This window comes from Dendronephthya gigantea, unplaced genomic scaffold, assembly GCF_004324835.1.
Source record: "Dendronephthya gigantea isolate DGI-Jeju-01 unplaced genomic scaffold, DenGig_1.0 000108F, whole genome shotgun sequence".
Classification (NCBI taxonomy): domain Eukaryota; kingdom Metazoa; phylum Cnidaria; class Anthozoa; order Malacalcyonacea; family Nephtheidae; genus Dendronephthya; species Dendronephthya gigantea.
In genome coordinates, this window is record NW_021163118.1 from 106147 (window position 1) to 118712 (window position 12566).

At 36.5% G+C, this 12566-nt stretch overlaps 1 protein-coding gene and 1 long non-coding RNA gene across 2 annotated transcripts; both read right to left on the reverse strand.

The window, feature by feature from the left end:
* Nucleotides 1-209: 209 nt before the first annotated feature.
* LOC114534851 (kelch-like protein 1) lies at nt 210-5375 on the reverse strand. Its single transcript, XM_028556324.1, has 5 exons — nt 5330-5375; nt 3080-3589; nt 2852-2935; nt 2534-2575; nt 210-1687 (listed from the first exon to the last, which is right to left on the reverse strand). The coding sequence occupies exons 2-5, from the start codon at nt 3554-3556 to the stop codon at nt 659-661; spliced, it is 1632 nt and encodes a 543-aa protein (XP_028412125.1). The 5' UTR covers nt 3557-3589; nt 5330-5375; the 3' UTR covers nt 210-658.
* Nucleotides 5376-7354: 1979 nt separating this feature from the next.
* Nucleotides 7355-12137, reverse strand: LOC114534897. Its single transcript, XR_003688175.1, has 4 exons — nt 12042-12137; nt 10043-10588; nt 9490-9572; nt 7355-8315 (listed from the first exon to the last, which is right to left on the reverse strand). It is a non-coding gene; the product is annotated as an uncharacterized LOC114534897 (long non-coding RNA).
* Between the last annotated feature and the right edge of the window lie 429 nt (nt 12138-12566).

Here is a 12566-nt window from a genome sequence, read left to right on the forward strand (position 1 = left end):
TTTGCGGTTAGCAAAAGGTGGCGGTTAGGGATGGGGTTCAGAGAAAATATTTCGTGCACTTAACATGTCGACAGTTTCCCCTCATGACGGGTAACTATTGAAAACGCATTTTATTAGAATAGAATTATTTGGTGATGTATGTAACTACATAACATTATATATGAAAAATTGATTCCATATAATTGAACTACTAAAATGAATATGCCTTGACATCTGAAAACGTTATTTACATTTTTATGCACCCGCAACATATCAGTTATATATGATAAAATGATTACGAATGATTGCGAGGTAAATTATTTTATGAACTACAAAGCCGATTCAAATATTCAGTTTCATAAAAGGCTATGGCTATTTATTATATAATTGCCTTGCTGACTGAGTCTTACTAATTGTTTATTCTTAATGAAGTGATAAATAAGAATATTCTCTTTCTACCTATAAAATTTCCAAATAGACGCGACCACATTAGCGCTATATATGATAAATATAAAAACATGTATAATGTGTATCTAAATCGCATTCGTTTTTGCGAGCAATTTTGATGCAACGCATATTCCAGGCAGTTCTTAAAGAACTGAAAAACATATCTTAAAGCGTTCATTATGAATTCCGTGTATCATACCGAATTTTGATTTTTTGCTGTAGTGCTTTATACCTACAGCGGTATAACTATGGCACAGGCAGATCTCCTTTTATCTTTCATTCCTGGCAATTCTTTCCAGCCATTATCGCCAATAGTGAAAGATTCCACTGAGTTGAGAAATTGCTGCTCCTCATTCCATCCTCCGAACACGAAAATGACGTCATTAATAATCACAGCAGAGCTGCCGCTCCTTTTGTAAATCATAGATGGCAGTCTCTCACTTCGGCCAGTTTCTGTGTCATACATGATGACGTCATTTAGCGCGTCACCATTCCTATCCGCACCCCCAAGAATAATAATCATATTTCCCCAAGTTACTGTGGACATATTACACACAGGTTGAGGTAACGATGGGCATGGCTTGAACTCATTCGCAACTAAATCATAAACAATGACGCTGTCAATGACATCTTTACTAAGACCGGTTGTCTTTGCGCCTAAGATAAACAGTTTTCCATTAATAACCTCTGCTCTGTGATATCTTCTTGGCTTAGCCATTCTCGTCAGCAGCTTGGCTGTAAAAGGTGGGCTGAGAGTAATCTCATAAATAGCATTCGATATTTCTCCATTCCCGTCATATCCTCCTATTATATATAATTTTCCCTGGTAAACTATGACGTCGTGATGAGATAATTTGACAGGCAGTTTACCATCAAACATTGTCCATTGCAATGGATGTTGTTTCATGTTCAAAATCTCGATCTGGTCAGTTTCTGTTTTACTATCGTAACCACCGACGACAAGCAGGTCATTGTTTACAACACACGATGCTGATGCTGCTCGAGGATGATTCAATCGTGGTAGCAGAGTTGACTTTCCTTCCACTATATTGTATTTCTCTACCGTATTTAACACCTCGTCATTTCCTGGGCCATACCGGCCGCCAATAATAACAACGTCTTGAAAGTTGACTGGACCTGGGCGAACCATAGTACTGGCACCATTCTTGTTTGTATCATTTCTTTGAAATGCTTGATTCATCATTATCATCGTGGTTGTCATGATTTTCTCAAATTGTTTTCTTATCTCGTCCATACTTTGCTAAATTGAAAATTAATGACGCTCATGACGCTTAATCACGGTTCTGTTGTATTTCAGTACGGATAGATTACTGGCAAAGATAGATTAGAATGTTTCAAGAACTCTTCATTCAACTGCATCGTTACTTAAAGCGGCATTAGCACGTCACATGGGCGTCAATCGAACGGGCATTTGGGGAGCACCATATTTATGTATTCTGTTATCCCAGTCTGATTTCTATTGAAAGTGAAATTGTTTTCAAAAGAAATTAGCCAGGCATAGCAGAATATATGAATATGGTCCACCTAAATTAACGTTCGATTGATGCCAATGAGAACGGAAAGCGTGCTTTCACCGTTTTATCTTTAACGAAATAATATTTTTTAAATTCAAAATATGATGGTTTTTACCTTCTGGCATCGGAAAGGAAAGCGCAATAACCTAGACACGCGAATTAGTCGACGTTGCATAATGTCGCCGAAGTTTAAGTTATCTAGGTAATTCACCTAGTCAAAAATATTTATTGTGTGCTTTCAATGACGTCTGACGACAGAATATTTGTTAACATGCACTCTGCAAAGAAAATGAACAGCGAGGTTCACTGCATGCATTTTAAGTAAATCATCCTGAAAATCAACACCGCGTGTTTAAACAATTTCACTTCAATCAAAGCAAACTACAACCCGAGTAGCGTAGCCAGCCTGTCGATTTGTCCCGCTATGCTAATATTTTGGTGTTCACTGACTGTGAAAACAATACATTTCTAACGACATGAATAATTATAATAACTCGAAATTTACATAGCGGGACAAAATCGTCAAGCTGGTTACGCCACAGTCGCCACTGACTATAACTACATATTCGTACCTTCATTTCATTCTGGCTTTCCTTAATTTCTTCTACATCATCCTTAATAAAAGAGCAGACGAGTTAATATCTCAATAAATATGCATCAGTTTTTACGATAAAATAAAAATGCTAAAATATATCTTTATAAAACATTTTGTTTAAAACTGGAAGGACATGTTCTACACTTTAGAAACCATATATCATGATATAAATGACTAAATTTATCATAAATTATATCAAATTAATAATAAATATAAAAATAAATTATAAATTTCAAATAAAATCTCAAATCTTAGTTCAAAGAAATAAATGATGATTATAAAAGACATGTCTTACTTTCATTTCTTCCTGTTTTTTTTCCAACGCAGTCATTCGAACGTTCGTTTCATCCTGACTTGCCTTAATTTCATTCACACTTTCCTAAAACAATAGAATTATTGTTTTAAAAGGCAAAAATATAATGTGTGTATCTTCTAAGTTTACTTCTCAGGATAAAGCTGCATTGTTTAAAAATACCTTTTCCAACAAATTTATTAAGTGAATAATTTTTCATTTTTGATTTACCTTGATATATTCACACTCGTGACATTTGGCGATTCTAAACTGGCAAAGATATTTCTCGTGAGATTCAATATTTCTTCTATTGACCTCTGTCCCACATCCTTCATTACGACACATAACAGGTGCATATCCACATTCCTTGACATGTGTTGGAAGATTTTCCAGACGGACATAGTCAGGACATCCCCGATCATGATGATCACACTTGATTTTGAGGTCGTCCAAATAATTCTTCAGGAATCCTGTTGGTCGTCTCAAGGTTTCTTGATTCAGAGGATCTCTGCAAACTGGACATGTTTGAGAGTTTTGAACTAGATGTCGTGATATATGAGTAAAACAAAATATATGATCTTTGTGTTGGCAAAGTCTGGGATCCTTTGGGACTTCCTGACAAATGGAACAAAGCAGATCTTCTCTGACTTCTTCTTGAAAACGATGCACGTCATATCCTTGCAAATCATCTTCCCATCTTGCTGCCATGAATACGTTCTCTGTGTTTGTAGAGTTTGGGATCTGAGATATAAAACAGTGTAAATCATCCCAGACCTTATGCACTTTCAAAATGACTCCTCTCATATGTTGCAAGCCATGCAGTATTTTCAAATTTGGTCATAAAGTTCTAGGATAAGCGAAACTTTACTCTGGCCCAAAAGAGTTGTTTAAAACATTATCCAATTGTACAGTGTTTTATTCAAGCTTAATCCAGTTTTAATTTTTGAGACCCAAGCGAGCGAATGTGAGATTCACGTAATGGCTCAAGTTAGGTTGGGCAAAATGCCCAAAATTATAACTATAATTTACCCTTATCTAAATTTTTTATATACAAAAGATCACATTCTCTCTTGGCAGCTTACTCTGTAGCTCAGTGATCAAAGCAGATCGCTAACAATGCACGATTCCTGATAGATAAATTCTTTTTAACTGCCCGGGTTAAAGACGAGACGCGATTCACCAACGCGACGCGATTTTTACGAATTTTTCGGTTTTCAAAAGCCGCTAATTTTGTTAACAATATTAACTCAAGATATTCTTGGTAATTACCGATTGATAGTACATTTTTACTGGTATGGTACCGATATCTCCCAAAAAGGTCTTTCAGAATTAAATTAATTCTTTCAGAATTAAATTATTTTGCTTCTGAAAATGGAAAACCTGAATCGCGTCCAGTATGTGGGCCGTAAGACTTAAAAGTATATAGATTCCGCTAAATTAGCCATCCGTCACTTCTGATGATTTTATTATCACTTGAGCAAAATGCCCGAAATACATACAAGTCAGGTAAATTAACATGTAGGTATATGTAGCTAGTACATATATAAGTGTTTAATACTGCTATATTGCAACTGTTATACTGATAAAGGCCAAGATGAACGGGCGGAATGCTTTGCAATATTAAATGCTTGCGAGGTGTATACGTAAAAGCTAATTTACTTATATGTGATATCAGCATGGAAGGGAACAAGAATAGAATTATAAAGTCTGAAGAAGTTGAAATTGCAATTCCAGCCTTATTCTGGTAACTACAAGACTGAGTTTAGCGGTTAGCGACATATCCTTCAGCATTACATTGCATGCAGTAATAAATATTTAAACGATACGATAGCTCGAAGCTATATTATTAGAGAGTTTTAGTTTGACGTTTTTCTTCAACCGCGAACCGTAAACCTCATCTCGACGTTGAAATTTTGCCGCTCTTTCACGGTTTCAACCGCTCGAAGGGTATTTTCACGTAGCTCGTTTACCTCAGCAATTTATCAAACAATAGTGTCTCGTTTCACGTATAAACACTCCTATCGTAGACATATTCGTTACCCGAATTTTCCTTGTGGTCATTTTCCCGCCATGCAGTTTTCAATGCGTTTACCGAGATTACTTCAAGAAAGCGGCTAGCTGGCTACCACCATTCAATCAATATGACGGTTTACCATGATATCGAATTTCGATAGCCGCTTATTAAAACCAAGTGTAAACGACATTTCATTTAAAAAAACTGAAACATTATAAATAGCTATAGAAGCAATTTAACTGCGAAACTGTTTAACTGGATGCCAATTTTGAATCGTTCTAACAAAAGGTATAGGTGAATGATTCCTAACTAAATGTCAAATTTGCAACAACAGGTGAACAGCAACGTGAAACCGCTAACGTGAAACAGCGGTTTCCTGTAAACGTCTATCTAAAACTCTTTATTGACTGCGTGTGCAGGTCTTGCAGCTGGAACGGTTAAAAGTAATTATACTAGATAAAACTTACCAAATTTGAAGAATTGGATTTCCACCATGCAAGTTGATCTTTAGTCTGTCAATAATACGGTGTCAGAATTCCTTGACACGTCGCAATGTTTATTTTGTTCAAAACACTTCCTACTTCCTTATATGGAGATAACTGGTTCGAGCATTTTTTACCTCATGCATGCTGTGAGAATTTCAAATATCTTGACTACACATTTGCATTTCTTTGTTGTTCCAACAATCAACCCGAGTTTCCAAGTATTATTAAATGGTTGGTTTATTTTTGGTATATATTGAGATTCTTGTACATATTCGCTGTTGTAAAAGCTGTTTGGGTTTTTTTTCGTATTCTAAACTAATATATTGTAATATGCATTTGTTCTGTAGGCCTATGTCTGTTATGAGGAGGAGAAGTGTAAAATAAACAATAATATAATGAATGTTGAGCTCTTATTAGTAGCTCGTCCACAGAGCTAATTTTATTGTTTTTTTATAGCAAAACATATTCAATCATTTAGTTTTATAAAACATTGATCGCCGTTGGTCAGTCGCGCTGAAAACCTGACCAAAACCCAACATAATTTCGCGCTCATCTCAATCTTAGCCAACATGCCAAACTCTTTTAATTTAAATTCTTTATTCTTTAAATTCTCATGTAAATTTTACCAATATCTATTAAGAATTCACCTGTTCAATAATTCTATGTTATGAATATTTTGATATTCATATTATAATTATTTCACGCTCATCATCATGTTATGATTCGACTGGAATATTCTCGCGACGCAGAGTCGATGCCGTTGAGAACATGTCAACAGTCTGCTCACATGATCCAATTTTGCCACACCCAATTCACTTCTGATGGATGTTTTATAGTGTGCTGTGTTTTAATGTGTTTGTTTGAGCAGCAAATCGTCTGAAGCCAATGCACTACTGCTTTATCAGTAACTGACTATATTTCATACGTCAGAAGTGAATTGGATCCAACAAAATTGGATCGTGTGAACAGACCTCAACGTCTTTTAGTAAATATTACTTTCATTTATTGCATTTCTTTTCTCTATTATTTCTGGTGGTTCTTTCCAGCCATATCCGCGAATTGTGAAAGATTCCCCTGAGTTGAGATATCGCTGCTCCTTATTGCTTCCTCCAAATAGGACAATGACGTCATTCATGATTATGGCAGAGTAACCACTCCTTTTGTAAATCATGGATCACTCTGCCCAGTCTCAGTGTCTTACATTATGACGTCACTTAACACCTGACTCTTCCTATTCTTACCGCCTATAACAATTATTATATTGCCTCATGTGACTGTAGACATGAAACAAACACGCTGAGGTAACGAGAGAGATGGCTTGAACTCATTTGTAATCAGATCAAAAACAACAACGCTATCAAAAGCATTTATACCAAATCCGGTTGTTGTTTCGCAAAAGGTAAACAGTTCTAAATTAACAAGTTCTGCTGTGCGATATCGTCTTGACTCAGTCATTCTCATCAGCAGCTTGGCAGTATAAGGTGGGGTAAGAGCAATCTCGTAAATGGCATTCGATAGCATTCTTTCCTCTCAGTCATATCCTCCTATGAATTATAGTTTTCCTCGATAAACCATGACGATATGAACATATAATTCAAGTCAAGGTTGAGGAGCTTAGCAAGACGAATGCCATTGGTAGGTTTGGCTAAAATACAATAGACACGTGACGAGAAAGGAACCATTTTTTTGCATAAACCTGGACAATAACATAGTTAATGAGTTGTATTGTACTTTTATTTAGCCTCCAAACCACGTATATTCTATTAACTGTGGTTAAATTGTAATCCGCTGCACCGCGCGGTTAGAAAGTAATCTCAAAAATATTTGCATGAAATAATTCGCATGCGTCAGATGCTGACCGGGAGCTGGGTCAAGAGGTGGCCCCCAAATTTTAAATCATGGTCTTCAACATGGTATTTTCAAAGTTTGAGAGCATTACGTTGCAATTCCAAGACTAAATTTATATACACAGTTGCTTTATAGAAATTTATTAGAGAATCAAATCAAAATGCTTTAATACATTGTGATGGTATTAATAGCTGGCTTATATTGTTTTTTGAGCAAATATACATGTCTTTGGGCATATTTAAAAAATTCATTGTTCGTTATTTTATCTGTGACGAGTGTTCTTTGTTACTCTTCTATTCGCAAATTTAACGGTCTTAAATGATTCAATTTCATAAAAGGACATTTATGCCCAACTTTACGATATAATTCTATATAAGGTGTATACCTTGGTACGTTATCTACAGCGGTTTAATTGCAGGTTTAAGATTTATCTTCCTTATTATTCCTGGCAGTTCTTTGAGGGCATAACCACCAGTGGTGAAAGATCCCACTGAGTTGAGATATCCCTCCTGCTTATCCCGTCCTCTAAAAAGGACAATTACGTCATTTATGATGACAGCAGAGCAGCCGCTCCTTTTGTAAATCATGGGTCGAAGTCTCTCACTTCGTCCAGCCTCCGTGTCCATACTGATGACGTCATTTATTGTCTGATCACTCTTATCCTCACCGCCAAAACAATGATCATATTAGCCCAAGTGTCTGCGGATATGTCACTAACAGGCTGAGGTAACGATGGACATGACTAATATGTAACCGAGTCATTGTTCTGCTTCGTGATTCCTTCTTGGCTCAGTCATTCTCGTCAGCAGCTTGGCAGTATAAGGTGAGGTAAGAGCAATCTCATAAATGGCATTCGATGTTTTTCTTTCATTCCAGTCATATCCTCCTATTATATATAATGATAAATTTGACAAGGAATATACCATTACATTGTTGTAAACACACGATGCTGATGCTCCTCGAGGATGATGCGGAGTTGACTTTTCTTCTCCTATGTTGTAATTCTTGTTCCATTGTAACTCACAACATCATCCTTGTTTGAATTATTTCCTTGAAATGCTTGGTTCATCATCATCATCATTATTTTCTGAAACTGCTTTCTTAACTCTTTTATACTGTCCTAAATTGAAAATAAATTTCCTTTAGACCTAGTTCATGCGTCGCATTTTGATCGCGTCGAATGCAATTCAAGCAATAAATAATAAGATGGTAAACCTTCAGCTTCATTAATATATTATCATCTCATTACCTATTGTTTGAATTGCATTCGACGCGACCAAAATGCAACGTATGAACCAGGCCTTAGCCTGGTGAATTGCGCGATGATGCATAATATATCGCCTCTGAAGTTCATTAATTTGGTTTGTCTTTCATTTCGCGAATGAAAGACAAACCATATGCATGATGGTTATCGCACTGATCTTAAAATTCGTGTACCGTCATCAGGAACAGTAATGATTTATTTATAAGGCATTACTGTTCTTATAAGGCATTATCGTTCCCAGGCTTTTCGCGTACTGCGTTTGCCAAAAGCCCTGGTAAATTCAATGCCGACTGTGATCTGATTGGTCGCGGGAAGTAAAAAATTACGGTGGCCGTTATGGGTGTATTTTTAGCGATTGTGTTAAAATCTCCAAAAAATACGCTTGTCCTATGTCTATTTTAGGCAGTTGTTATACCACATTTAATGCTAAGTTATAGATCCAACATATGCCTTGTGATTAGTAATTGTATTTAACGCATATAACAGATCATTCATAGTGATAGTGATTTATGTGTCACCGTAACACATCCAAAACAAACAAAGATGTCACACGACTACACATCTGTAACTCCTTGTACAAAATCCGCGTGTCAGCACTTTTCTTATGGCTAAGACACACCGCAAACTAACCTATCAGATCGCTGTCGGCATTGATTTTCCTAATCCTTTTGGCGCACACATTACGCGAAAAACCTGAGAACGAGCATGATTCGAAGCCGAATTACCAGTTCCAGTCCTTTCCTATTGCTTTTGTCGGGGCGGCCCAGTTATCGTTCCGGTACACATAAAGTTTACTGCATGTAATATTTGCTCTACAATGACATTTTTAAGCGGCGAGATTGGCTGCATGCATTATAAATTATGTTAACTTTTGACGTGTTTTACCATGATAACCATATGTTGATTCGTTGCGAATAATTCCGATTTAGGTTTTATAAACCGTGTTTAAGATTTGCTTTCGGGGCCGTAAGAAACAATTCAATTAATCTTTCCTCAAGGCAAAGCCAAGCTAAGCAGTTTAATTGTTTACCTTCACTTCACTCTGACTTGCTTGCTAGTCACGCCATAAGCTTGAGGGAATTTGATCTTTGGCACAAGGATCTTACAGTACCACTTGAGAAAAGGAAAAAGGAAGGTTACGTCTAAATCGAATTTCAAAGTATAACCAAATTGAAACACGCATTTCTAGGACATAGCGAAAAACTTAATCTAATGGAAGAGACTTGGTCAACACATTGTTTTAACACAGTTCTAGGAGGCTCCTTCTGGCGACTAACTCCGGTTTCTGGTTGATCACTATTAAAATTATTTTAGTTAGGTGGTGTTTCAATCCCTTTTGTAATTAGAACAGACATGCATACAGTGCACATGGTTTCTAATAATGTACTTAACGCAGAATACACTATTTTACTTATAACGAATACACCATTTACGCAGAATACACTATTTTACTTATATAACGAATACACCATTTACGCAGAATACACTATTTTACTTATATAACGAATACACCATTTACGCAGAATACACTATTTTACTTATATAACGAATACACCATTTACGCAGAATACACTATTTCTTACCTGCAACAACTGTCTACGCAGACAAGCGAGATCAATTTCCTGCCCTCACACCCACAGTGTCATGTCCACAGTCACTTGGGCTAATATGATTATCGTTATTGGCGGTCAGGATAAGAATGATCAGGCATTAAATGACGTCATCATGTATGACACTGAGACTGGGCGAAGTGAGAGACTTCCATCCATGATTTACAAAAAGAGAGGCCGCGCTGCTTTGATCATGAATGACGTCATTTCGCGTTCGAAGTATCGAATGAGGAGCAGGAATGTCTCGACCCAGTGGTCAGGGCCGAAACTGGGAGGATAATTGGGGATGTGATTATTCATATATTCAGTTCTGCCCAACGGATTTCCTTTGTAACTGCAATAGCTTACTGAAGAAATCCGTCGAGCAGAATTGAATATATGAATAAACATTCCTCCCAATTATTCACAACATCGTCGATGACTCGATGTACTCAAGTAAATTAATATAATGGAATTCGGTTCTTTCAGTAGATAGCCACACAGGCTGGCCTCTTGTTGTGAAGTAACCACTCAAAGAATCTATTGATAAAAAATAAATAAATTCATTGTAGGATTGTTGATTGTTGTGTTCTGATATTACCTGAACTTACATGGAGAAAATTTCAAGTTAGGGTTAGGGTTTCGTTATGACCAGACTCTTACGTATGCATAAGACTCAAAACCTCGACCTCTGCGAACCTGCTGTACTCTTCTATGCCTGATTTTGAAATATATTATCAGCCCATCCCTAACTGGGCATGCGCATTTCGTTTAAACACATTTCAAACAATTTCAATCTCGCCCCACTGCGATCTGTGGGGAAGGAATTTTGTTATTTCGTCGTGGCAAGTGTGTTTTGGCATGAAATATATATTTAATTCAAAGCTATCGGCCAATTTGTACCCAGGGCTTGAGACGACATTCGACCCGACGTTCGCTGAAGATCATATGTCACTGTATTTATCTACGATACACTTTTTGTTTCGTTATAGTTGAAGTGCGATTTCCGATATTGCGATTTCATTTTGCTCATGCACATGTCACATGATACGGCAACACCTTCACGAGGCATTTGTACTAAATTATGAGTTTATATGAGGAATAAACCGTTCTTTTAATGCTTTTGGACTCATTTTAGGTTTAAATGGGGTAATAATTTTTAATACATGTGGAATTCGGTTCTATTATAATAAATAGATAGGTAATATCGTTGCTATTTTACAGTTTAGATGTGATCGTGTATGGCGTGATGACACGTCACAGCGGTCACACACGATTGAAGAAGAACACGAATTATACGATCAAGCACCAACACAGCATGGACAGCATGAACACATCACATATATTTGACGCTAATATAAGTTATAAGGTTGTCATATGAACAAAAGTGATAAATATAAGCCCGAATTCGAAAGTTTAAGACAATATAGTGGCAGTAATGCCCGTATGCATGCATGTATAAACATATGGTTTATTTAAATTTTTTAGCTTCTATGCTTCTTGAAGTACGATGTGCTATCTAAACATCGAACAAAATTAAGGTTCGCAACGCTTCTAAGTGATTATGAACTATAGTGTTTATGATTGGAAGCTTTGTAGTGAAAAGACTCGTACGCGCCCCGACGTTAACGCCAGACTAGGCGTCTTGTTATATTCAAAGAAGCCTTGTTTATCGTACTTGCATGCAGTTCGTTCGCGGAGAAACTCTTGGTTATTGAAACATTCATTCATTGAAATCGAGTTCTTACGAGATCAGACAAACTCGGAGTGCGTCCATTTGTCCCCTTGAGAAATTCTTCGCTAGCTTTGCTGGCATTTTAAACACGACACTCGCCACTTGGAAGCGAATAATACTGATCCAAATTTAACAAAAACGATACGGACCAATTTGCCTGGCGGTGGCGCTGAATTCGTGCGATATCGCATCTTACAGTTGTCTAAGAGTCTACAATTATCTACAATTGTCTAAGAACAAACCCTACAAGAAACTTACCAGTGGTTTTCACAGCAACAATTGTCAAATCTTAACTCTTGTGTGTTCCCGATGCATGTGTAACACAATCTGTGAAGACGACTGACTTAATCATTGCGAAATGATCATGTGATACTTACTTGACCCTAATTAAAATACCTCAATTTCCTGTTATAAACATAAAACAATTTTCAACTTATACTGATGTACGATGTATCATCTATGTAATGGAATTACAATTATAAATATAAAAAAATGCATTGTTATTATAACTATATATAATATATAACTCAAGCTAGTAGTTTTTAGTTTATATTAATACTGAATAACGAAGTAATGGGTTCAAAACATTGCAATTGTTTTTCAGAGGAAGTTTTAGTTTGAACTTTGAATATGTCATTTGTGCGTGGAAGCAGCATTAATTTCCAAGTAATACTCATTAGTGTGAAATCAGCCCCGCTGTGAGATTGAAAATACTAACTGAAACCATCCATAATTTCGCTTTCATCTCATTCTTGTGCGGCATGACAGACAAACTCTTTTAGT

What these genes read in the sequence shown, in the direction of transcription:
- LOC114534851 (XM_028556324.1), bottom strand. Translation starts at nt 3,556, where the DNA reads ATGGCAGCAAGATGGGAAGATGATTTGCAAGGATATGACGTGCATCGT. An exon ending in AAAAACAGGAAGAAATGAAA is followed by an intron (nt 2,576 to 2,851) that starts GTAAGACATGTC and finishes TCTTTTATTAAG; the next exon opens with GATGATGTAGAAGAAATTAA. An exon ending in AAAGCCAGAATGAAATGAAG is followed by an intron (nt 1,688 to 2,533) that starts GTACGAATATGT and finishes TTTTCAATTTAG; the next exon opens with CAAAGTATGGACGAGATAAG.